General features: G+C 36.6%; 1 protein-coding gene across 2 annotated transcripts in view; it reads right to left on the reverse strand.

Annotated features, from left to right (window-relative positions):
- LOC113233575 (irregular chiasm C-roughest protein-like) overlaps positions 1-24,865 on the reverse strand; it is a 48,919-nt gene that overhangs the window by 15,698 nt on the left and 8,356 nt on the right. For both annotated transcript variants that reach the window (XM_026468717.1, XM_026468716.1), the window contains exons 2-7: positions 18,361-18,511; positions 8,690-8,770; positions 7,365-7,516; positions 4,582-4,676; positions 2,640-2,748; positions 930-1,097 (exon numbers count right to left, since the gene is read on the reverse strand). In XM_026468717.1, coding sequence (XP_026324502.1) covers positions 930-1,097; positions 2,640-2,748; positions 4,582-4,676; positions 7,365-7,516; positions 8,690-8,770; positions 18,361-18,511 — 756 coding nt within the window. The remainder of the gene's footprint in view (positions 1-929; positions 1,098-2,639; positions 2,749-4,581; positions 4,677-7,364; positions 7,517-8,689; positions 8,771-18,360; positions 18,512-24,865) is intronic.

Raw genomic sequence — 24,865 nt, forward strand, 5'->3', positions numbered from 1 at the left:
ATATCATGCACAATATTCCGGAAAAACGCTGCAGAGAACAATGTTCATTGCAGGTTTTAAGAGAGAATTAAAGTGTATTATGTATTGCTCTTCTTTTTAATTGCACGTTGTCTATTTTTTATTCGTAGCGGGGAAAATGAAAATTGTAAATAACAATTTGTATAATAAATAATTAGAACAAACTAGTGGAATAATTGCACAAGACATAATTGAATAGTAAATCATCGTGATATTTAATAACTTAATATTACAATTATTAAACCGACATGTCTAGTCATCATAGATACCCGGTTGAATGGAGAAAAATTTAATAGATTTCTCATCTCTCTAAAGTCGTTAAAAACCAAAAATCTCCACAACAAGGATATAAACAACGATATAAACGGAAAGTCTGTTTCGGTCTACCTCGGTCAATCTCTTCATACATGCCCTTTTATTCTTGGTATTTTTAACCTGGCCATTTTTAAGGAGATCCCCAATCTGTTTGAGATAAGGTCTACTTCTCCCCATGCCTCCATACACATTCGCTCTATAAATTTGTGCCGCTAATCTACCAACATTCATTCTTTCTACATTACCAAACTCCTATCTATTCTGGTCACTAAATCATCTTTTACACCATAATTGTTGGCGATCAGCTGTGAGATAGCCTCCTTTGTAAATATAGTTTATTTTTTCATTTCTTTTGTGAAGTATTGTCTAACTTTTCGCCTGTCTATCTTTTCCAAATTTCGGCAATTGCTTCTTCTCACACTGTCTGGCTCGTCTCATTTTCGATATTGTAGTTTTTTTCGACTTCAAAATAAATTCAACGCGTTTAATTTGCCAAAGCGTTTCCATTATAGCGCACATTTTAATGTACAGCCAACTCGCCAATAATAATTTTTAAATATTTATAATAATAAGATCAGAATCACTGATAACTCTACCATTTCTTCGACGTAATCTCCAAGGACCGGGCTATCGTTGATGTACCATCGGTAAATCAGAGGTGCAGGATTGGCGTCTACTGAACACAGGAATCTTGCTTCGGTGCCTTCTTTTACCCTTTCTTCGTCGGACTTCAACTTGATGCTTACTTTTGGGGCATATTTTACCTGTACAGAAAAATAACCTTTTTCATACCCATGGTATAACAAACCTACTTGCGATCATACGTTAAAGTGCTCTTATCACGTGAAAGTTATAAAAATAATATGTGTAATTTAATAACACTCATATTTAAGCATAAAAAAGTCATCTACTAATTTCATTTGTCGAATTTTAAATATTCGACGGGTGAAATTATTTAGTTACCTCTCTCATAAGAGTGCAAACGAAAGATTGCATCGCTACACTTGCGATTTATAGGCGATTGCATCGCTGCTTAAAATCATGCGCGTGTGTAAAGGTAGACAATTAGCGTGCATCGCATTTGCATCGCGTTTGCACCGCGTTTGCATCGCTGCTAAAAGTCGTCGTGTGTAACTGCTCTAAAACTTGTAATTTTGCAGATGTAGTCTTATTCCATTATGGGTGCAATTTGTATTAAATCTACATGAAGTTTCTTAGCGCATATCAATGCGCAAGCAAGATTCTCAATTTACAGTTCGATACAAAATTAGAAAACATTCTTTGAGGAAATTTGATTTTTTTTAATTAAAGGAGAAAATCAAAATATTGAGCCAAAAGAAAACTTATTTTTTATATATTAACGACAATGTTACAATTGCAACTACTGTTTAATCTTCCTATTGTTGCATAGTAGTAATGATAATTATTATATTTGTTTATTTTGCTTCTTACAATTAAGAAGAACAGAGTGAGAAACAAGTGCCTAGCTAATATTGCCAAGTAACTTGGACTCCTGGCCTCCACCCCTTGATTGCACATATTCTTTAAGTAGTTCTTAGAATTTTGACATTATTACACATTGCAAATGAAATTATTTCAGAAGTAAATCGTCTATTATATGCTTTATTCAACCAATGTTTCCGACTCTTTACAAGTAATTCTCGAACTAACGTTCACTATCTAATGACTGTGCCAATATACTATCGTAAAATTATTAAATAATATTTCACGATACAGTACTCGAATATTATACATTATTGCATGAAAAAAAACGAATACTTTTCTGAAAATGTTCGAGATATTATTTGCAGTCAACTAGTTATATCTAATAATGCAAACCACTCCGATTCTCAACTATAATTAAAAATAATTGATTCCAAAAATCTTTTTTCAAATTAAAAAAAAAAACATAATTCCAATTGACGCTACATATTTTTACTAGATCAAGTTTAAGAAATATAATCTCAATACAGAGTACTAAAAAAACCGGCCTCAAAAGTGAGCGCAATTACATCTGAAATCGGTTACCGGAAAATGCGCGAACCCGGATTCATCTCCTAGTTTGCCACCCTTAAAGGTGGAATATTTTCTTCAAATTTAAATGGGACCACTTGTGAGGTACTCTCTTTCCAACAAAAAAAGAGAGTACAAAAAAAAAGAAAAAAAATATACGGTCGAATTGAGAACTTTCTCCATTTTTTAAGTCGGTTAAAAATTGATTATAATAAACATCTTAATATAGATTTTTTACATCAAAGGTTAAATAAATAAGGTTTATTTTGATGCAATAAATTGCTATGCCATACCTCAATGTGGACAGTGGCCATCCTATACGCCCTATCTGCGGTATTCTGCGCTTGACAGGTTATAGTCTTGTTGTGGTGCTCCTTTGTAGGGGTTAACCGCAGGGTTGATCTGTGGGAGAACTCAATTGTGTAATTAACGTAGAACTTAATACGGGTTGGGCATTTTAAGCACCTTGTTCTTAGAACCCAATTTAGTCCGCAGCCCCAGCATAAGTTGAATTTTATATGTATGTTATTTAGTTTCAGTTTTGTTTGTCGTATAAATTTTTATTTACCGTAAAATTTCAATTAAGTGTTGTAGTTGAAATGTACCAGCCAGTTTCATTGCCTGGTTTTAGGTAGTGGTATATGATAGTCTTAGTTTTTATTAGCAGTTGAGCTCCTTGTGAAAGTTCGTCCAGAGGAGGACTGCCACCTTATCTATTTCTGCCACGCCAAGCAGTTACTGCGTTCCTAGTGGCTAGTCAACTTATGTCTCAGAGTGACGGGTCACTAGTTTTTTTTTACAATACTATTAATAAAACTGTAATAATAATACTGCTCACATCTATAGCCCCGCACTAGGGAAACCCTGTATAGCGGGTGCCATGGACACACATATAGAAAACCACAAATTACACCCAAACTCACGAGGGAAATAAATGCAGGCCATACAAATATTTCTCCCGGCCCGGGATTCGAACCGTGGCAGTCCAGCATGGTAACTGTTCGGCCACAGAGGCAGTTAAAGTTAAATTTAAGAGTCGATACTCCGTCAGCTTGAATTCAAATATTTCCATTTCAAAGTGATGGATTCAACTTTACTTTGGAAAATTCACTTTTGTTATGTGGAGTCAAAGTACTTTGAGATTGTAGCGACCCTTAAACATTTTCTTCTGTACAAGTAATAAGATTACGTCAGCCGTACTGGAACTACACAACCTCCAACAAGACAAACGTTATTTGAATTTAAACTTTGAATATACGGTTACGGCCAGATGCCCAAAGCGCAAGAAGATTACACTGACATTATGATCTCTACAGTACATTAATTGGTGCTTGGGTGATAGTTACCTTTTTAATTAAAGATCATGGCCCACCAAAGTATAAAAACTACACTCATGATGTACAGAAACGACATATGACTGGATTTATAGAAAAGTATGACGTGTACTTTACAATGGTACGTGTCGCTTTATTGTGGGCACTGGGCATTCTTGAATAAAAAAATAAATTTTAATAATTTTTTTATACTAAGTGGTGGGACGAACAAGTCGTGCGCCTGTTGGTAAGCGACACGCCTGTCCCTAACAGTTGTAGTGCAATTCATAGCTTTAAATCGCAAAGATCTGAGGGATACTGCCACTGCGCCCATCACCCTGAGACATAAGTTGAAAAGTCCCGTGTCACCTTACCCTTCAAAACCGGAACGCAGTAATGCTCACATTACTGCTTGGCGGCAGAAATAGGTAAGGTGGTATTACTTCCCTGGACGAACATAACCGCTCGATGCTTCCCCGAGTCGAGCGGTATGTGTAACGCATTTCCCAGCGGCAAAAAAAAAATAGACTACACTAAAAATTCGGGGTAGCCATTAGGCTTGAGCCACCTGCTGTCGAAAAAAGGACGTAGGTTCAATATGAGTACATTTTATTGAATTTACGTTAGAAATTTAATTTGAAATGAACCATGAGCTTTTCAGTGAAAAAAAAACGAACCTGCACATTCACAAGGAGGTTCACAACCTTCGGAAAGGTTTCAAGTCCCCAACTCGTATTATGCCAAAGCCTAAAACCTCGACTAAGAGGAGACCCGTGCCAGACAGTGGGACGTAAAAATGGTTTGATAATGATGATGATAGACTAAACATGCATCTTCTAAGCCACCTATCAGGTAAAATAGTGAACTTACAAGCCTACCACAATTTCTATACAAAAATGGACAATCAAATACAGTAACTTGCCTTGTGGTAGTCCTATGGCCGTCGCGCAGTGTTTCTACATTGTTTTGTATGTTCTTCTTCTTTATAACTGCTTGGTTACCATCCACCCATGTTATCTGTGAACAAGAATAAATATAATAATAATAGTAATAACTCACACCCCTTCGGTACAATTGGTCTACTTTCACTATTCATCTACTTTCCCGATCGATCCACATGTTTTTGCCGATTTATCTATTTCCCATTTCGTCTACTTTCCTGTTTGGTCTACTTTCCCGTTTGGTCTACTTTCCCGTTTGGTCTACTTTCCCATTTGGTCTACTTTCCCGTTTGATCTACTTTCTCGATCAGTCTACTTTCCCGATAGGTCTACTTTAATGATGCGTCTACTCAGATAATCTCAGAACAGAGTACTAAAAAACCGACCTCAAAAGTTTGTGGAATTACATCTATTTGCCAAGTTTTATTGAAATCGGTTACCGAAAAGTGTGCGAAACCGGATTCACAATTTGGACAAGTGGACTGATCGGGAAAGTAGACCGATCTGGATAGTAGACAAAATAGGAAATGGACGAATCGGGTAAAACAAATGGACCGATAGGGAAAGTAGACGAAATGGGAAAGTGGACCGTTTGGGAAAGTAGACGAATAGCGAAAGTAGACCGATCGGGAAAGTACACCGATTGTACCCAAGGGAATCACACGCTCATAGCCCTGCACTAGGGAAACCCTGTGTCGTTTGTGCCATGGCCACACACGTAGATAATCACAAATTACACCCAAACTCACGAAAGAAATAAATGTATATCATACAAATATTTCTCCCGGCCCGAGAATTGAACCCGGGACCTCTGCGTGGCAGTCCAGAATGGTAACCGTTCGATCATGGAGGCAGTTTTAGAATTAAAATTAGTTTATTTCATTTTCACACAAATGAGGCGCACCCCTGCTGAAGCCATAGCCGTTCTAATCAAGGTTCATCGTTCCATAATACCATATAACCACACTCTGCTTTTACTTAGTTTTTATATTTTTTTCGTTGTAAGCAATAATTATGAAGTATAATCCTGAATTTTATTGTATGGACACTATTATTACGCAGGGCGGGACGGCATTTGAAATACTTGCTACGGAAATACTGGTTTTATGTATAAATACGTATTTTGTATTTTATATACATATATAATGCTAATCTACACACACGGATCTATACACATTTAACGGAACAACAAAAAATTGAGACTATAAAATAGTAAGCTTTATATTTAATAAATACGAGAGAAGTGTTGTTGAGAGACCTGCACGTAAACCTAACATCCGTAGGTGCTATACATTGTATACTGGGTGACCTATATATGTAGCAGGCAAAAAGACTGTTACTATTTGTTGAATCGGCTTTTCAGTAGCGTTGCCCGAACATGTAAACTATAGTTTAGGTTACGGTGGAATTGACATGAAAACAAAGTATTATACATAAAGTAGCAATTTGATTAACACCTTTTAACATCGACGTTGTACAGGCTTACTTGAACCTTTAGAAAAAATATCGAAATTGAAGTGCATTTTTTTAGATTTTAGCAGACTTAGCAGAATCGGTAGAAAATTTAAAAATTGTTAGAGTTTAACATTGATTGAATCAAGTTTAAAAATAAACTTTTTCAACTAAGTTTAATTTTCAATTTAGATTAAAAAAGCCAGTCTTTTGAGAAAACACTGCATTGTTTGGGCATTTTATTAGTGTACCGTTAAACGTGCCAGCGTAGGTATATTGAAATTGATATTTTCCAAGTGTTCGATAAGTGATAACGATTATATTTTGTATTTTAAATAAAGGAGGTCAAAGTCCTGTATTTTATAACACATTTTTCAATGTACGTCATGAAAGCATTGTATGTATTTCGTACTTTAAGGACATACATTTATGAAACTGTTTTTAATTGTTTATTCTAAATAAGACGTGACCCTTCTATTAGGCATGTATATTTCTGACATACTTGTGATTATTTGTTTGGTAGAAATTTAGCGTTTGACGTTTCTATTTGTAATGTTCAGAATGTTCGATCTCAACAAATCGAACATTCTGAACATTGAACAACACAAAGAAAAAATCCTTCTTGATTGGACTCGAAGCAGTGTCTGCAGACCAAGTCTCGGTGCGTCTATTCTATGATACTGGAACGGACAACTTCTGCCCTTGGTGGTAAGTGACACGTCTGTCCATAACAGTTGCAATGCCACTCAGAGAGCTTTAAATCACAAAGATCTGAGAGGCACTACCACTGCGCCCGTCAACCTGAGACATAAGTTGACAGGTCCCTGTAATTTCACCATCAACCTTACCCTTAAAAACCGAAATGCAGTAATGCTGACATTACTGCTTGGCGGCCGAAATAGGTAAGGTGGGAGTACTTCCCTGGACGAACTCTTTCACAAGGAGCGTTAATGTTACTAAAAGTCTTTGTGTTGGTCGATTTTTGTATTAAATTCCTTGATAGTAAAACATAATTATCATGATATTCCATGTTGTTCTCGGCAATTATTAAATAAGTAGTATTTTTTATATAAAACGTAATCACTATTTCTTCTCAACTTAATTTACTTAACTACGTGTTTACAATATTTATCTGTTGTAATTAACTCTTGTACTTAACCAACGTTATGTACTTTTAGTTGTTATTTTAGTGTAAGCAGTTGTTGGTGTACAAATGAAAAAAAGTAACAAGTTCCTTTAATTAATAACATTCTTACTTTAAATAATAATAAAGTTAATTTTGCTGTATATACTGTATTGGGATAAAACTCACCTCGGCAGCAGGTTTTCCTCCAGACGATACGCATTCTATAACAATAGGTTGTTCTTCAGTAGCATCTATAAAGGCTCCCTGGACAATTCTAGGTGGATCAGGTGCTACTAATACCGTCAAATGGGCGTAGCGGGACCGAATGGGAGGTTCACCTAAAAGGAAATAAAAATATCATTAACACCATGGAGCGGGTTTTACACAGACTATCGCGCGTGATACAGCTGGAAGGAAAAGGGAAAGACCTCGATTGCGTTCATCAGTCGCGCGCGCGATCGTGCACTCCATTAAGCGCCAGTTTCACGTTGTCTATCCTGCGCTATTAGCCTCTACACGGACGCTCTTTCTTTTGTAACAAAAACGAACACGGCCAATCGCGCGCGAAAGTACGTCAGCTTAAAAAACTTCAAACAGGAGGCCTACCACAACCACTTAAAACAATATTACTTTAACCTTACATTGTCTTTTCGTGACATGACACGCTTAAAGTATGCTTATCATAATGTTAAAACTATGTTTTATTGGCAGCTTTGTGACTATTTATTCACTCAGTTCGTACTATGACGCGATTTTAACAAAGCAAGTTTATCAATCTTAAAATAGTTACACGGATGCAATGGAAATAATATTATTTTCGAATTTATTGTCTAAATATTGATATGTAATGGTTAAAAGTTAAGTTGAACTTATTTATTTACATATATCTCTACATTTTATTTAATAGTACATAGGAAATTATATTCTCGTTAAATTAAAATACGCGATGTTTATTTCGTAAAATTATGACAGCGACATCTATATGCTCCTTGGCGACACTAACATTTGACACTAGACTATAAGTCGAATTCACGAGACGTGGCAATCAAGACTCCGCTTGTTTTATTTATTTTTGATAATATTGTTTTAAACCTTTTCACGTTTGTACGATTATTAAAATATTTTTTTTGTAATGGAGACATAATTCTATGTTTACATTTTTGATCTCAAATTTCATAGACAAAAGCGCATTATCGTCGCTTAACATTACGTAGGTAAGATTGCAGTCAAACTTCCGTAAATTATATTTAACATTTAAAAAAATCCGCAATCACATGTTGCTTCAGATCTCGTACATGACCAGGAACTAATCTTTACGATGTTAAGAATACTAAATATAACATATAAATAAAATTATAGGTGACGGTTAACACGTTTACCATCAGGTGAACCTGTTTATTTTTAAATAACGTTAAAAATAAACTATACTGTAGATACCCACTCAGGACGATACATGCAAATCTAAGTCCCCCTGGTGGTACACAATCAATTAATATAAATAAGGTACCTACCATTCAATCCGGAGCTAACTTGGCACTGGTATACACCATCATCTTCGAGTGTAATATTTCGTATGTCTAGAGAATAGTCTCCTGAAACAAAAAAAAAGTTTAATTATATATGTACATAATACTTCACAATACACGTAATTCACAACTTTTAAGATACAAAGGGACGGGACGAACAAGTCGTGTGTTTGGTGGTAAGCAACACTTCAAACTTTATCATAAACAACTTAATCGACATTTTTAGAGAAATCGAGTTATTAACCTATCTGAAATCGGCGAAACAAGATCTACAAGCCCCTCTAATCGGTTTTTTAATATCTTATTTAGTTTCAGTGCAATTGACATTTCTCAAAGAGCAAAAGACTTTAGGTGCAATATCTTGAAAGTTACCAAAATGTAAATGCTTTGTTTATGACAATGAGGGCGGAACGCCTGTCAGTAGCAGTTGCAGTATCATATCGGGTTCTTAGCTTGACTGTGTAAGCGGTCTCTCTTATATTGGACAAACGAAACGAAGTATTTGTACCCGCGTTAAAGAACATATATGTCAGACACCGTCGTGTAAACCAGACTGCAGTCTGCGAACATGTCATGGATAAGCCTACACATTCAATGAAGTTTAACAAACCCCAGGTCCTTGCCAAATAAGACCGTTATCTACCCAGGTTGCTGCGAGAGGCCATTGACGTTAAAAAACATCCTAATTTCAACAGGGAAGATGGTTTCTCCGTACCACCAGTTTGGGATCCAGTATTAATCATACTGTTAAAATAAAATCATTTGTAAAACATATTGTGGCGTAAATTGGAATGTTTCTTTGTAAAATTAAAAATAAGGTATTTAATTAATAACCTTTGTAACCATAGTGGAAAAAATAGGGTGGTTTGCATTAATATTAGACGTAACTGGTTGATGACTGAACCACCTCAGTCTACCGTGACCATGGGACCTGTAAAGGGCCCGGGTTTGTTTGAAAAAACAAATATACACGATTTTAATCCGGAAAAATAGTTTCATTTCCTAATATTGGATTAATTCGAACATATATTTTTTTTTTACCAAAACAGATAGATCAAGTTGATTACGTAGCCTTACTTGCCTACCGGTGTATCAACTGTCTAGAATCATTAATCCATGTGGTATGAGGACCGCGAAGTACATATTGCCTGACATTCTAAACAAAATACCTGTACAGTTGCATAAAGGTATGTTTACAAATGCTAAGAAATGCAAACAAATTTTAAAATAGTACTACTTGGGTTGTATGTCGTACTTATAACAAAAGTGGCGAGACATTATGCTTTCGCTTTGGCGAGGTTTTATACCCTTTGAAAGATTTGAGGGGCACTGCCACCGCGCCCGTTACCCTGAGACATAACATGCAAAGCCCCGTAAGCCTGTATTTTACAGACCTTACCCTTCAAAACCGGAACGCAGTAATGCTCACATTACTACTTGGCGACAGAAATATAAATAAATATTTAATGCACTACTAAGTCTATTCATAACTATATATACTTACATGAGTGTGGCCATGACCTCCATCAGTTCATTCAGCCCGCCCCTTTTTGCAATCGGAAAGCCAAATTTAAGGCGGGATATCACCCCTACATGGTTGTACAAGTTTGTGTACGGCTAGAGGCAGGAGTCCCAAACGGTGGTCCTGATCAGATCTCCGAACAACTGGAGTTACCTGTCAGCCCTCCACCAGGCAACTGCGATTGACTGACAAACGATGGAGACAGATAATTGGCAGGATGTAGTGGAGTCACGATCCTCAGCAGTGAGAAAGCGATAAAGAAGAAGAAGAATAAATAAACTTTACTACCACACTGAAATTTTCAGTGAAGAAATAAATAAAAACAAGAACATTCACAGAAACTGCATGTTCAAAACAAAACACTATCAATAGTGATGTTTTGTTTCAGTGTCGAATTTTGTCAAAGAGTATTAGACCGTAGTACCGTGGACAGACATGACAGTCTATACCTATTGGGAATGAGGTAGGCAGGCAGATGATATTGAGTGTTTACCAATGATGTATTATCCATAGTTGGGGAATTAAAATCGCTATTAGTTGCACAATACATTCCATTTTGCTTTGACTCAGGGGTTTTCCGCTTACTATTTATAATTATTACTTATATTACTAAAAAGGAAAACAAATTAAATAAAAGAAAAATTTCAGACGAGCTGTTGAAATTATTGAGCTTATGCTACATACTTTTTCCTTGCGGAATGGCAAAAGTCTTTAGACCATGCAGTCTACACTTTTTTAATATTTTTTAAATTTATGTAATGGTAACCATAGTAAATATTTTATTCATATTATACCTACTCTGTTATTGTATAGTCAGAATGCTCTGTTGCTTATCTATGATATTGAAGGGTTGCGTCTTCACCGCACGTCAATGAAACAGCGTGCGTATGGAACGCCGCATCTAGTACGATACTACCTACATAGATATCGTTGATTGTTACTGATCTCGTAGAAACAATTTAGGAAATTACATTCAATTCACTTTTAATACTATTAGTACGAAAACGAAATACTTTTCCACAACAAAACCCAATCATTTTGTATATCCGGCTTAAAATTTTGAATTCTCCATATGAAAAACTTAACTAAACACCCGATATCCTCTATACCTTCAAAGGAACTACAAGAATTTGTACACAAAACGTTAGTTGAAATTTTTTTGCACGCAAATGTAACTTTGTTCCATTTTTACGAGTCCGTGGGTGGCTTTAAAATAAAACTTTACGCAGAATGTCATCGACCGTTGCGTTAATGGTGATTATTGCTTGAAATGCCTTTACAGTTACTAATCGCAAGGTCGTGTCTTGGTTTTCTATTGTTTTCTAATCACACAAGTAAACTCTTCAGAGTATTTGTGCCGAACAACACCGGTGATGCACGCAATCACACTTCACACAACTCTGTTCTTATGACGGCACGACATTCTGATTTCTTTGATAGCACAATTGTGTCTGATTAGTGAATGTAAGAAAGTGTTTAGACTAATGATGCCCGTTAATTCAATTCTATAAAATGTATTTTTTTCATTAATCACCCCAAATCTCTAATATTTATTATTCTCTATTATATAAGTCCTATTACTGAGAGAGGATACGGACCTCAAAAGTTCGTGGAATTAACATCTATTTGTCAAGTTTTATTGAAATCGGTTACCGGAAAGTCCACGAAACCGGATTCATCCCTTAGTTTGCCACCCTTAGACGTGGAATATTTTCTTCAAATTTAAATGGGAACACTGATACCCTCTATCGAACAAAAAAGAATCATCAAAATCGGTCCACAAAGTTATTGCGTAACATACATACAAAAAAATGCAGTCGAATTTTTTTTAATTTTATTAGACAACGTCACATATTCATCTCTATTTTCCCATAATTAAGGTACAAATTTGTGTTATGCAAGTACATAAATAAATATTGTGTTACTTGGGTGGTCTGCTCCCAAAGTAAGTAGCTAAAGCACTTGTGCTATGGATATCAGAAATAACGACGATACCACAAACTCCCAGACCCGAGACAATCTAGAAAAGTTAGTTTTTCTACATTGATCGAACGGGATAGAACCTGGGATCTCAGAGATGGCGACACCAAAAGATATTAAAGAAAATATTGACGATATTTTTTATTTAAGCTTTTTTAGTACAGTGTTGTTCTAAGAATTAAGTATACTACAGAAAAAAATATCATGGAACATGATTTGCCATAATAAAACCACATATGACGAATCAAAGTCGCAAAGCAAAGGGATGCCTTATTGAATTTTTCTATTAGATTAAAAATATTATTGCTACATACTTTACATGATATTGTTAACTCTTGCCTAGATTCTCAGCTAATCCAACACCTGCAATTTGGGGTACCTACTTACTCGGTTTATGCGTATTCGACGGTTGTTTAATTTACCACTCACAAAAAAACAATGTTACTCAGAATGGACCATTATGGAGAATGCGTCGATTGTCGATTCTGTAGTATTGTATGTGCTTCAAAACAACACTGTACACTAGTATAAGCAAAAAATAACGTCCTTAATTTGTTTAACATCCTTTTATATTATATATTGTTCTAATGTGAATGTTGTGTACAATTATAATTGGATATAATGTTACATATGTTGTCCAAAGAATTATTTGTAGTTGTTGTACCATATAAAATAAAAAAAATAAAAAATAAGACATATCTCGCTGACCACAGGAAGCGATTAAGACGCAGTCAAATATATAAAATAAAATTAGGTAAATGTCGAACACAAACACTTTTTAATAGTAACACTATACACATAAGTCGACCATCATCGCTCGATATGAAAATAGTGGTCGGACAACAATAGGATCGAGATGTGGAATGCGACGTCGTACCAAAACAAGACAGATAATGGGCAAGTGTTTACGGATATTTGACTTATGTTATGACGAAGAATGTTGCTGTTTTTTAAATTCTTTCCGCCAAATCGAAGGCAAACATTTAAAACCAGAAATTTTTGGTGAATTTTTCTTTTGTTTGTTTTAAACAAGTAAGCATACGTCAAGTCTTCAATTAATTATATTTTGTAGGCATTAAGCTTCATGTTCATTGGGTTATTATACCCGAGTTGAGTCAATTCAGGACATAGAGTTATAATTCTGGGTAAAGTTCCGAATGCTAGTAAAGCCATTGTATTGACACTGCAATGACAACGATGCGTTTCGTTCAATTTAATTATGTCGAACAAAACACACTTGACCCTCGTTTGTTCTCCATTTTATACTGAAAAGACTTGTATCAATTATATTTTGAAAACAATCGATAAAACTAAACGTATATTACTTTCATTTTATTGTTATCTCTTTATTGATACCGGAAATAAAATTCTTTGTACAAATGAGGGTGCGACGTTATTTCGTAATCGAGAAATGCCGCAGCACACCAGAATAGGCCTTAAAAGGCCTAGTACTAAAGTACTAAAGTACTCAAAGGGAATTTAAGAAGGTCTTTTCAAAGCCCAATACAGTTCGTAGAATTACAGCTTCTTGTGATTAAGTACGTCTAGAGAAGTATTGCCACCTTACCTATTTCTGCCGCCAAGCAGTAATGTGAGCATTACTGCATTCAGATGCTCGTGAAACTTCAGGCACAGAGGTATCGTCAACTTATGTCTAAGATCTTTATGATTTAAAACTCTGAATGGCACTGCAACTGCTATGGACAGACGTGTCGCTTACCACCAGGAGGACGACTTGTTCACCCCGTCACTTAACATCATAAAAACAACTGATCTGAACTAAGGACTTCAAATATTTTCGCTGTCGGATTGGTTCTACTGAGTATAGAAATGGGGAACTTGTACAGTGTACTATTAGTAGAATATTTAGGTAACGGAAGTGTTTATTTGTGCCAGACGTTTTATATAGATTAAGGTGTTATCTAGCTATCATCGCTGCGGAGGAGAATTTCAATTAAATATGACTAAGAATAAAATCACGTTTTGTATTCATTGATTATAAACGGATAGACAGCTGGGTTGTCACACGATAATTTTCATGAGTTTAAAAGACGGATAGCCGCGGTATTCACACAGCAATCGCCATGAGAACACGTTTGTGATGGATCCACGCTTTATTGCACTTTTATATTGGCATAGAAGACGCCAACGGCTTTGCCACCGGAAGAATAAAAAGTATTGGGTTCCAATGAATCAAGAAGCAGTGCGTACAAACACCTTTGAAAAATTGTACGAGAATCTGAGAAATGATAAAAAAAATGGGCCTTTATTCCACTAAAGATATCAATAAATCGTTCACAGAAAATTCGCCAGTTATTTTGTATTAATAAAATTATTTGTGCCCTCCTTCCAAAAGATATTTCAATACTAGACTCCGCCGCCGCTTGTTCGGTAAAAAACGTATGACTTCGCGCCGTGTGAAAGAGATGCATTAATATTATGCGCCACTGCACAATGAATACGTTAAAGTTCAAACAATTTGCCTTATCAAGCAAATTGTTTCGTATATATATAAATCCGTTGCGTATTCGATAAACGTAGAGCTGTGTGCATGTGCGTTTTTTTTTTGTAGGACAAACACCGTGTGAACAATTCTATATAATATATATATTATTCGGTAAGATTTATACTGCAAAAAAAAACGTGCAGTACAATGTTGTGTGAACGGGGGGTTACACAACATAAACGTACGAGTTATTTCGAAATCATTTTCTAGTTACAAATTACCACATGGTTCAACGATAACGAAAACATTATGAGGAAAACTATTCATTACAGAATTCAAGGCAACTTCTTCATGTGCCATTTTCTAATGAAGGTCGACGATCATAATGGCAATCTGAACCTTGGACACTGCAGCTCTGAATAATGATCGGGTGCTCCTATTGAACCATTGACGTGGCAGTTCCGAGGTGGCTCCGTCTTCCTATACTTCCCTTTTCTCGTATTTTGCCTTGGATTATTAATTGTAATAGGTCGTACTTTGAGTTTCTCAGTATATGACCCAGATACTCTAGTTTCTTTCTTTTGATAGTATTTAACACTTCTCGTTTTCTACCAACACGTTGCATCACCCTTTCGTTCGTGACTTTGTCTCTAATTCAAGGCATATCTTTTATTTACTTTATTCCACACACAGTCGGTTACAAGGTTCAATGTGTAATATTCCAGCCCTACTCTCAAAACACAAAATCCGTAGTTACGGCCGTTTTTCTACTATGGACGACCTAGAGACTTGAGTTTCAGTCGGGACTAGAACTAAGAATGTACGACGTTTTACAGTTTTTCACCGGGTCCGTCTTTTCGTTGACGGACTTCCAAAATGTTTGAAAGGTCATCCATAGTGAGAAAACGGCCATGACAACGGATTTCGAGCTTCGAAAGTAAAGCTCCTGGTATCTGGAATACATTGAAACTACATAGTTATTTATACATCTCTGGAAGGTACACACCCACATACTTAAAAAAATGCAACAAAGTTACATTTGCGTACGAGAAAAAATCCAAGTGTAATTTTATAAGAAAAATTTCTCTTTTTTTTCGAAAATAAAACGAATATCGAGTGTTAGTCAAAATGGTAAATGTTTTAAAGTGATGTAAACCTGAAGGAATACATTTCATGACTTACAATTCATTCAATATTTCTATGACTCTCTACAAAATCGTTTTATCTCAAAACCACCTCACACAGCGTGCAGATGGTTTAAAAAGAAATTGAGGCGTATCTAGTACAAAAAACTAACGAATCGTGTGCCGGCTCAATGTCGTCACTGAATTATTGTAGCCAATGGAAAGCTCTGTGTCTTATTCATAACACAATTTAGCACATTTTTAATACAGCTCGAAAGTGGCATGATTATACTCTATTTATTCCGACGGTCAGTATTCAATTTTTTTATCGAGCAATATTATTATCGAGTAACATTATTAATACAGTATCGTGAAATATTATTTAATAATTACACAATAACATACTTCAATATTTAAATAATAAATATTACCACGGAAATTAGGTAGAGAACACTAGTCCGAGAATGACCGCCGAGATCTAATAATGAGTCTGTACCAAAGCGACAATCACTATATGACCGTACGCGCTGCTTAGGAGCGAGTTGATAGATGGTTCGTTCGTTGTGACGCTTTTAAGAAGAGAATTGCACGGTATGGAAAAGAAACGTCTGGAGAAGAACGGATCGGCAAGTGGAAGGTGTGCTGGACTACTGAACTATACTACACTGACCTTAGAGGTGGGTTTCGTGCCCGCATATTGTCTTTAGCAGCACTCTTCTTCAACTTCCAGCAGACATCCTAATTAAGTATCTCCGACAAATGCGGTGGAACACGTGGTGGTTCAGTTGGCGCAGTGGCGGTCAGAGGAGACTACCATTTACGATTATGATCACTTGAACACCGAGTGTTTAATAAGTACAGTCAAAGTACAAGGGCCTTACCATCATCTCTTATTACAGTTCAGTATAGGTTTGTAACGACAAAAAAGCGGGATGGTGATATACACTTCATGTAGTACTGTCTCACAACAATTCATTGTAGGTCCTAAACTGAAACGACTAAAAAAAATGAAATACAATAACACAATAAAACACAAGCGGTATTTCCCAAAACACGGCGAAAGGAGCATCAATGGGTGATCCAAGGCGTTACCAGGATGGTTGGTTGTAGACAGTCCCAACTACGAACAGTAGTTCAGTTGCAGCAGGGTAAAAGGATAGCAATATAAATGTTTAAGGAAATGATGGTAGGTGAACCAGACATAAGCGTCTCACCTCGATATCAGCGCGAACAGAATCAAAAAATTAAAAAATCTCCAATTTGGTTTTTAATATTCTATAATTACAATTTTAATGATCGATGTCAGGGCTGTCGTGACGAAGAAGAGATGGGCCGGGCACATTCCGAGAATGGACAAGAGGCGCTGGACAAGGCGAGTTCTTGAGTGGAGAACAACGCTGGATGGATGACATCCGACGACACGGAGGTCAGGACTGGATGAATTGGGCACAAGGTCGCCAAGAGTGGAAGAAGCAGAAAGAGGCCATCCAAGATTGGATAACTAAATGACCTCCATAATGAATTATAATTTAAACATTGTTCATATTATCACCTATTTTCCCATACAAGTAGCAATATTACAGTAATAGTTGGTTCCCTGATCCACATACTTAAACTCGTTCTCACCATTGTGTTGAAACCTTGAGATTCGCATACCACAGCAGGTTACTGTTAATTGTTACCTTTTTATACGAAGTTTGTAAAGAGACAGCAAGAATGCTGTAAATTTACGTGTACAACACATAAATAAGGTTCGTTTTCCATTGCCAATGACGTCAAATGAAGTGACCGTGACTTGAGCAGCGTACTGTACTAAAGTCCATTCGGAATCATTTAATTGTAGTTCAACGGAAGCAGGTGAAGCAACTGTAAACGACACCGTGTTGAGGAAGACATGACACTCAGAAAACAATTTATATACATCTATGTTTTTTCCATCATCAACCCATCACGTCACGGTCACGGCTGACCGATGAATAAATTATATTGTTAACAGGGCGTTTATTAACAGATCGCGCGGCTAGATAGAGTCAAGTAATAGCCGATAGCATCCTTACTTAGTTGATATTCCCTTCATGTAGGTTTAGTTAGTAGCAGTTCTCAGTTTTAAGAGCTCCTAGTGAAAGAGCTCGTCCAGGGAAGTATTTTCACCTTACCTATTTCTGCTGCCAAGCAGTAATGTGAGCATTATCGCGTTCCAGGTTTGAAGGGTGCTGGTGAAATCACAGACACATGACGCAGTAGGAGTACCCCTCAGATATTTGCGATTTAAAGCTCTTAGTGGCACTGCAATTGCACCTTGTTTGTCCCGTCACTTGGTAGCATAGAAAAATAAGTGGAGTAGAATTGGTCATCTTTTATAAAGAGCACAGTCCAAAAATGGAATTCACTGCCTGCGCACACACAAACCGAAAAATTTAAAGAACCCAAATGACCAAGAAATGGTTCCAGAACATAGAACGTCCTCTAGCAAGACACGTTATCTTCAAACCTGAAGGAATGGGTGAGATAAGCGTAAGATCGTGAGTCGATGGTACAAGCTACATGAAGCTTGTACCAAGAAAGGTACTATGGATGTACCTACCTTCGTCGTCGCTGCCGATCATGGTATACCGCTCGTATCCGCTGAGATTCCGGTGCGTGCCCAAACCAAAGTCGTCCTTCGTCCATTGCAAAGTCCCAACTTTGTTCTCTACTCGGCACGGGAGTGTCACCCTGGAGCCCACTATCGCACTCTGTAGACAATAATAATAATAATTTTATATATCAATTACTTTAGACTCAATTGGCATAATGGATAGAATATCGAAAATGAGATACATATACAGATTTGTTCAGGTTTTTGAGCTCTATCGAACTGTTTATTTAAAATTTTTATATCTCTAAATAAATTGCAAATTGCTTTACACCTCAATATTTTTTGGTACCAAATACCAAAATTTTAAATCGTAGTAGTTAGTCGTAGTTTTAAATTTTAAGACGTAAACACCGAAACTTAAGATCAACAAGAAAAGTTACAGACATGATGAACGAGTCTTATTTTTTGGATAAGTTTTGAATTATAATTATGTTGATCTCAGTCGCTGCTCATTATTAGCACGTAATTAAGTCATTTGTTTGTAAGCAGTTAGTTAAAAGCAATAGGTAAGTTTTATAAACATATCATTTATAAATCATTTACGCGTAAACAGTCCCCAATACAGTACACATATACGGTTGATAAGGTTTCCATGAGGCGGGTATCAGAGGTTCGTGATCTTGGAGTGCAACTTAAAAGTACACTTTCATTCCGCGAGTACATAACAGATATTTGTAAGAAGGCCTTCCGCAAACTGGGTTTTATACTGCGCACAGCTAGCGGCTTCAGTAACGTCAAAGCTATTACAGCGTTATATAATGCATTAGTTAGGAGCCAGTTGGAAACTAATTCAATGATATGGACACCATTTGAAGCTAAATATGTGCTGATGGTAGAACGGGTTCAAAAAAAGTTTTTGAGATTTTTATATTTTAAGCAGTACGGAGTGTATCCTTTCTTCCCACTTATGTATCCCACGTTATTTATTTTGGGCATGGTGGGGTACAACGAACTGAGCGTTAGGAGGGAATTTGCACTAGCCCGGTATATTTTATCAATATTGAATGCAAAAATATACAACCCGGAGTTACTAGCCACTATAAATTTTTGTGTCCCAGATAATTACGTTGGGAGACGTCGTAGGCCCCGTTTGCTGGCCGTGCCGACGGCTGGAACTGACCTTATTAAAAAATCGGCGATGTCCAGGACACTGCATACACTAAATGTAGTAGCGGAAATGATTGACCTTTTCTCATGTTCTTTGAGTGAATTCACTAGGTTAACTGTTTATATTATATGTTATAAAAAGAAGTAGATGTAATTTATTATTATTCTGTGTATATTAAATAAATAAAAAATGTGCTACTTTATCGTAAGGAATGTATCCTGTAATGATAAATGTATTGTGTCTAATAAATAAATAAATAAATAAATAAATAAATAAATAAAAATAAACGTAGGTTTTTCCAGCTTACTAGTTACTTTCATAAACATACAACACTGACAATTTTGTCTATAAATATAACGTGAATTGTAAATCTGTAACGGAGCGTCAGTTCAACACGATGCCGCTAGATGGCATTGACCACTTTTAAGCTTTTTCTAAAACGCTATGTTTAGATTTTCCTTCTGCTCTTTATGAATATTCGCATTTTCTCGGGTTCGAATCGGATGCTATGCGTAAACGCACTTAGTAGTTAAGGAAACAATGTGTGTACGGAACCTACTAGACCATAGTAGATTATTTTAATAGCGTACGGGTTCTGTACGAGCATCTATCGGACCTCCCGGTACGCCTTTTTTTACGCTTATTTTCTAACCAAGTGCATTTTACTTCGGCGTCGGACCGAGCCCTTTGCCACGCCCTCTGTATCCCGGTACAAATCATTATTAGGTATAATTAGCACTACGGTAGAGAAGACTGAAGGTTAAGTTACATAAATAATTTATATTATCACGCAAAATTAACGTGTACAAGTTACTATAAGTGCGGTGGCAAACCAGTGGGTTCCCCTACGGTTTATTCTCAGTTAAGAGGTACGACTTTCAATTCTAAAGTACGAACATTTGGAGGGAGGCGTAAATCTTTGGCAGGAATACCTCTTGCTAACGCTTAAGATATGGGGGGATCGCCACTCGTGTCCCGAATTTGTGCGCTGTAAATTGATATTTATGACTAAAATAAGAACAGGTAGAGAAAATTTAACACAGATCCGACGTCAACAAGTGACCGTTGGCAACTGACGGGACAGCGGTTGGCGCAGCGCTTCCTTAAACGGTTGGGCAATGTTTTAAATTTTGGGATAAATGTATATTTAATAACTTTTAACACCAATGTGTTGGCTTACGTTGAAAACCAAAATGTAGCAGGTCCCCTGTAGTATTTTAGACTGTTTTCAGGATTGTATATGATCGGATGAAGAACATACCATCGTATAACAAATTAGCACAGTCTTTAGACAATAACTTTAGGTGCATCGTATATTTTTGAAAGACTGTTATTCTATAATAAATGCCAGTTTTCTTCGCTTCTCCTCCGGTCCGCTCGCCTCGCCACAATGTCACGTATGAAGGATAAATGGGGGTGAAAAGTAGGTATTTTAATATTGAACTGGATACTGAATACTGGGATCCAACATTGGCAAATCCCGTGCTTTGGTACTCCTACTTCCCCTCTCGGAAAAATACAGACCGAAAAGAAAAAAGTTCAAATTACAAAGTTGCTTAATTAATTATTCTATATTTCACGATCTTGGTGGCTCGTCGGTTAGCACAATGCACGCTTGATGAGGATGTTTCGTGTTCGATTACTGATAGGATCAAATTAGGAAACAAACTTTTGTAGACAGATTCTGGTGTTGGTGTTCTGAATTGTACCTTTAGAGTTAATTTCATTAGTTTAGTGGTCATTGTACAGAGACTTCCCTAATTTGAGACCAGGTAATTGGTGTGGTTGAATGGAATTTCCTATTTATTGACTTAGTTAATAAAGGTTTTGTACATGTAACAAACCAAGAAATTGATTTTCAAAAATCTGTAAGTAAATCGATTTTTAAATAAACGTATCTGTCACCAAAAGAAATGTTAGCAGTGCTGATATATAATATTTAATTATAATATCGATTCCATGAAAAGGAAATTAACTAAAAAGAAAATTAAAAAATAATCGAGTTCCTATAGTATTTATTGCTCAGTGTATTCTATTGCTAATTTAAATTATTTACGTATGTTAATTTAATTTGTCAAAAATTTTAATTTAGTTTGTGATTATTGTTTTGAGATTGCTATCGACACTTATTTGTTGTGTACACAATGTAGAACACCCAAAACAAATAAGACAAAAATGTGTTGTGGACATAATGTTAGTGTTGCTAATAATTAAACAAATAAATCTGTTTCTAAGGTGCCTTCAAATCGCGCGTCCGTAGCACTTCATTAATTTTTAGTTCACTAATAAATTGTGACTGCAAAAGCAGCGCGCGCGTGTAACGGCAGTGGCGCTGCAATGCGATTCTAAATATTGTATGAAAATTAGTAGTCACGCAACTGCAGCGCCACAGTGGCGCTACTCCAGCGCTTCTATGAGCATTTAATTTGAAGCCGCCCTTACAATATGAGACAAAGTTACTTTGAAGCTTTAGCAGATGGTAGGTTTTTTATATTTTTTCATAAAATTTGCGGACGAATTACTATTATACATAAAGACTAGTATTCAATGGCCATTAATGAATTTACGAACTACAACGTTCCATTATTTATTGCAGTAACGCGTTCTGCATTGAAAATTAAGAATCTGTAAGATACGGAATAGTCGCTTCACACACACACTTAATGATTACACACTGTGTAGTCCCAATGCTGAGAACGACCTCCTCTTACAATGAGAAGCCTTGGACTGTGGTGCCCACGCGGGCCCAATGTGGAGTGGAAACGTCACATACGCATTACAATGTTTGCAGATGTGTGCGAATTTCTTCACGATGTTTTCCTTCACCGAAAAGCAATTTTGAAATTCTTCTTCTTGGTGTGTCGAATATGACGTTTATAATTGCGAGGACCAGTACTTAGCGACTGGGACAGCATCATCAGTGGCGTTGTACAAGTCCTCGCGTGTGCAGGTGTAGAAACACGAAGGGCAGGACAAAAGATGTATCATTGTCTGAGGAGAGACACCACACGGACATGCGCTCTCTAAAAACTCTCTTGTAAAACCCCATGCATGCACTCCTTGCTTCGGGCAACTTGGGTCCGCAGCCTGTTTAGGGACTTCCAAGTTTGCCAAGCCTGATCACGACCAAATTAAATTTCGTACATAAATTGCAAATAATTCGGATTTGTAAAACTCGACACTCTGATCGAATATAATTTTTTGCATTAATGCACAATAGTGCAAGCATGCCAAATTCTTTGATACACAATTTCCTTGGATTGTGTTTGAATTTTTTTTATAGCACCGCACTAGGGAAACTCTGTGTCGCGGGCGCCACAGGTCACACACAGACAATCACAAATGACACCCAAACTCACGAGAGAAATAAATCGGGTTTACAAATATATCTCTCGATCTGGGAAACGAACAACGAACGTTTTGTGTAGCAGTAGAGCTAATTGTAAAGAGTTCGTCCAGGGTAGTACTGCCACCTTACCTATTTCTGCCGCCAATCAGTAATGTCCGCATTACCGTGTTTCGGTTTTAAAGGCTAAGGGTGCTGGAGAAATTACAGGCACATGAGACTTGTCAACTTACGTCTCAGGGTGACAGGTGCAGTGGCGTTGCCCCTCAGATCTTTGCGATTTAAAGCTCTGAGTGGCACTGCAACTGTTATGGACAGGCGTGTAGCTTACCATCAGGCGTGCGACTTGTTCGTCCCGTCGACTTGATATTATAAAAAGAAATATCGAGACCTCTGCGTGGCAGACCAGCATGGTAACCATTCGGCCACAGAGACAGTTTAATCTAGTCAACTATCTAACGATTTGTAAAGTTACGAAACAAAAGAGTGTAACTTTTTTATGCTTGATCGATAAAAACAAGAGATAGCAATTTCTAACTTTCAACGCTGGTATGGTATTCAGTTTTTATGTAAAGATTGTAAAAGACAGATAGCAAACGGCGTCTGAACAAAATACTTATGTTAATGAGCTAAATAATTTTAAATTCAAATGAATACTGCCATGACGCCGTGTCTTATGTTTTAAGCGAAACGCGGATAACTTTGACGCAATATTTTTTGTTTATCATTATTTATATTTAAATTTTTCTCAAATTGATATTCAATATTTTTTTGTGAAATTACTCCACTAGTTTGTTATAATTATTAATATCAATATCGAACACTTAGAAACAAATTCCTTCGACCCAGTCGGGTTCAAACCGATGTCTCCTAGCAAACCGTCGCAGACGCTATGCCAACTAAGCCACGGAATGAATATTCAGAATGAAACGCAAAAAAGGTAGGTTTTTTTCAAAATCAAGTGGCAGATAGACTTGACGTTGTCCACAATTTTTAAATAAGTAAGTTTTTTATGTACATGACTATATTTTTTCTTTTTATCTTTAATCATTCAAAAAGTGGCTTTGTAGGGTAAGTTGTATTATATAGTTTACATTTTCATATAAGAAAAATGCGATAATTAAAACAGATGTTAACAGATATTGTTTGACATAAATATTGAACATTTAGACTATTAACTGCCTCCGTGACCGGACGATTATCATGCTGGATGCGAAGGTTCCAGGTTCGATTCCCAGGTCGGAAGAAATATTTGTATGGCCTACATTTATTTCTCTTGTGTTGGGTGTAATTTTTGGTTGTCCATGGCACCCGCTATACAGGGTTACCCTAGTGCGGGGCTTTGAATGTGTGCATTATTATTATTATTATTAGAGTTTTAAAAGATCCACTAATTGTACTTTGAGATGACAAATGTTGCGTGATGTGACATGATGAATAAATATTTTTACTATTTTATATATCTATTTTATACTCTCGCCTGTCCCATGTCCTAAAAGATTAATTTAGTATTTTTAAATGGGAGAGGCGTTATTCCCCGACAATGGCACAGTCGACCGGATTCAGGGACTCAAGAACTGGTGAGCAATACATGCCATATCTAACAGGATCGCTTTCTTCATTCGTGCTGGAAGCGACACACCACAGAAATACAACCGCCTATAGTTGTTAGCGAGGCTAACTAGAATTAACCCGTTTGCGGACAAAACTATTGGGATTATTTCAGTGGAGGTGACATCCGACATTTCGGTGATCCTGAGCACCAGATCGGTATACTTCCGACGACGTTTCGATTTTCATGAGATCCTCGTCATATGGATTGGTAACGTCCACAAGAAGTACCTTCAACTGCGATAGACCCAATATCACATTGTCTTTAATAATAACGGCACGCCATACGTAATCAATGTGTACGGCAAGAATAATGTATAAGGCGAAAAAACTTCCATTTACCTTGTTCCCAGACTAATGAACAAGTTACCACTGGAATTACGTAA

Source organism: Hyposmocoma kahamanoa, unplaced genomic scaffold (assembly GCF_003589595.1).
Source record: "Hyposmocoma kahamanoa isolate Upper Pololo Valley unplaced genomic scaffold, ASM358959v1 79, whole genome shotgun sequence".
Taxonomy (NCBI): domain Eukaryota; kingdom Metazoa; phylum Arthropoda; class Insecta; order Lepidoptera; family Cosmopterigidae; genus Hyposmocoma; species Hyposmocoma kahamanoa.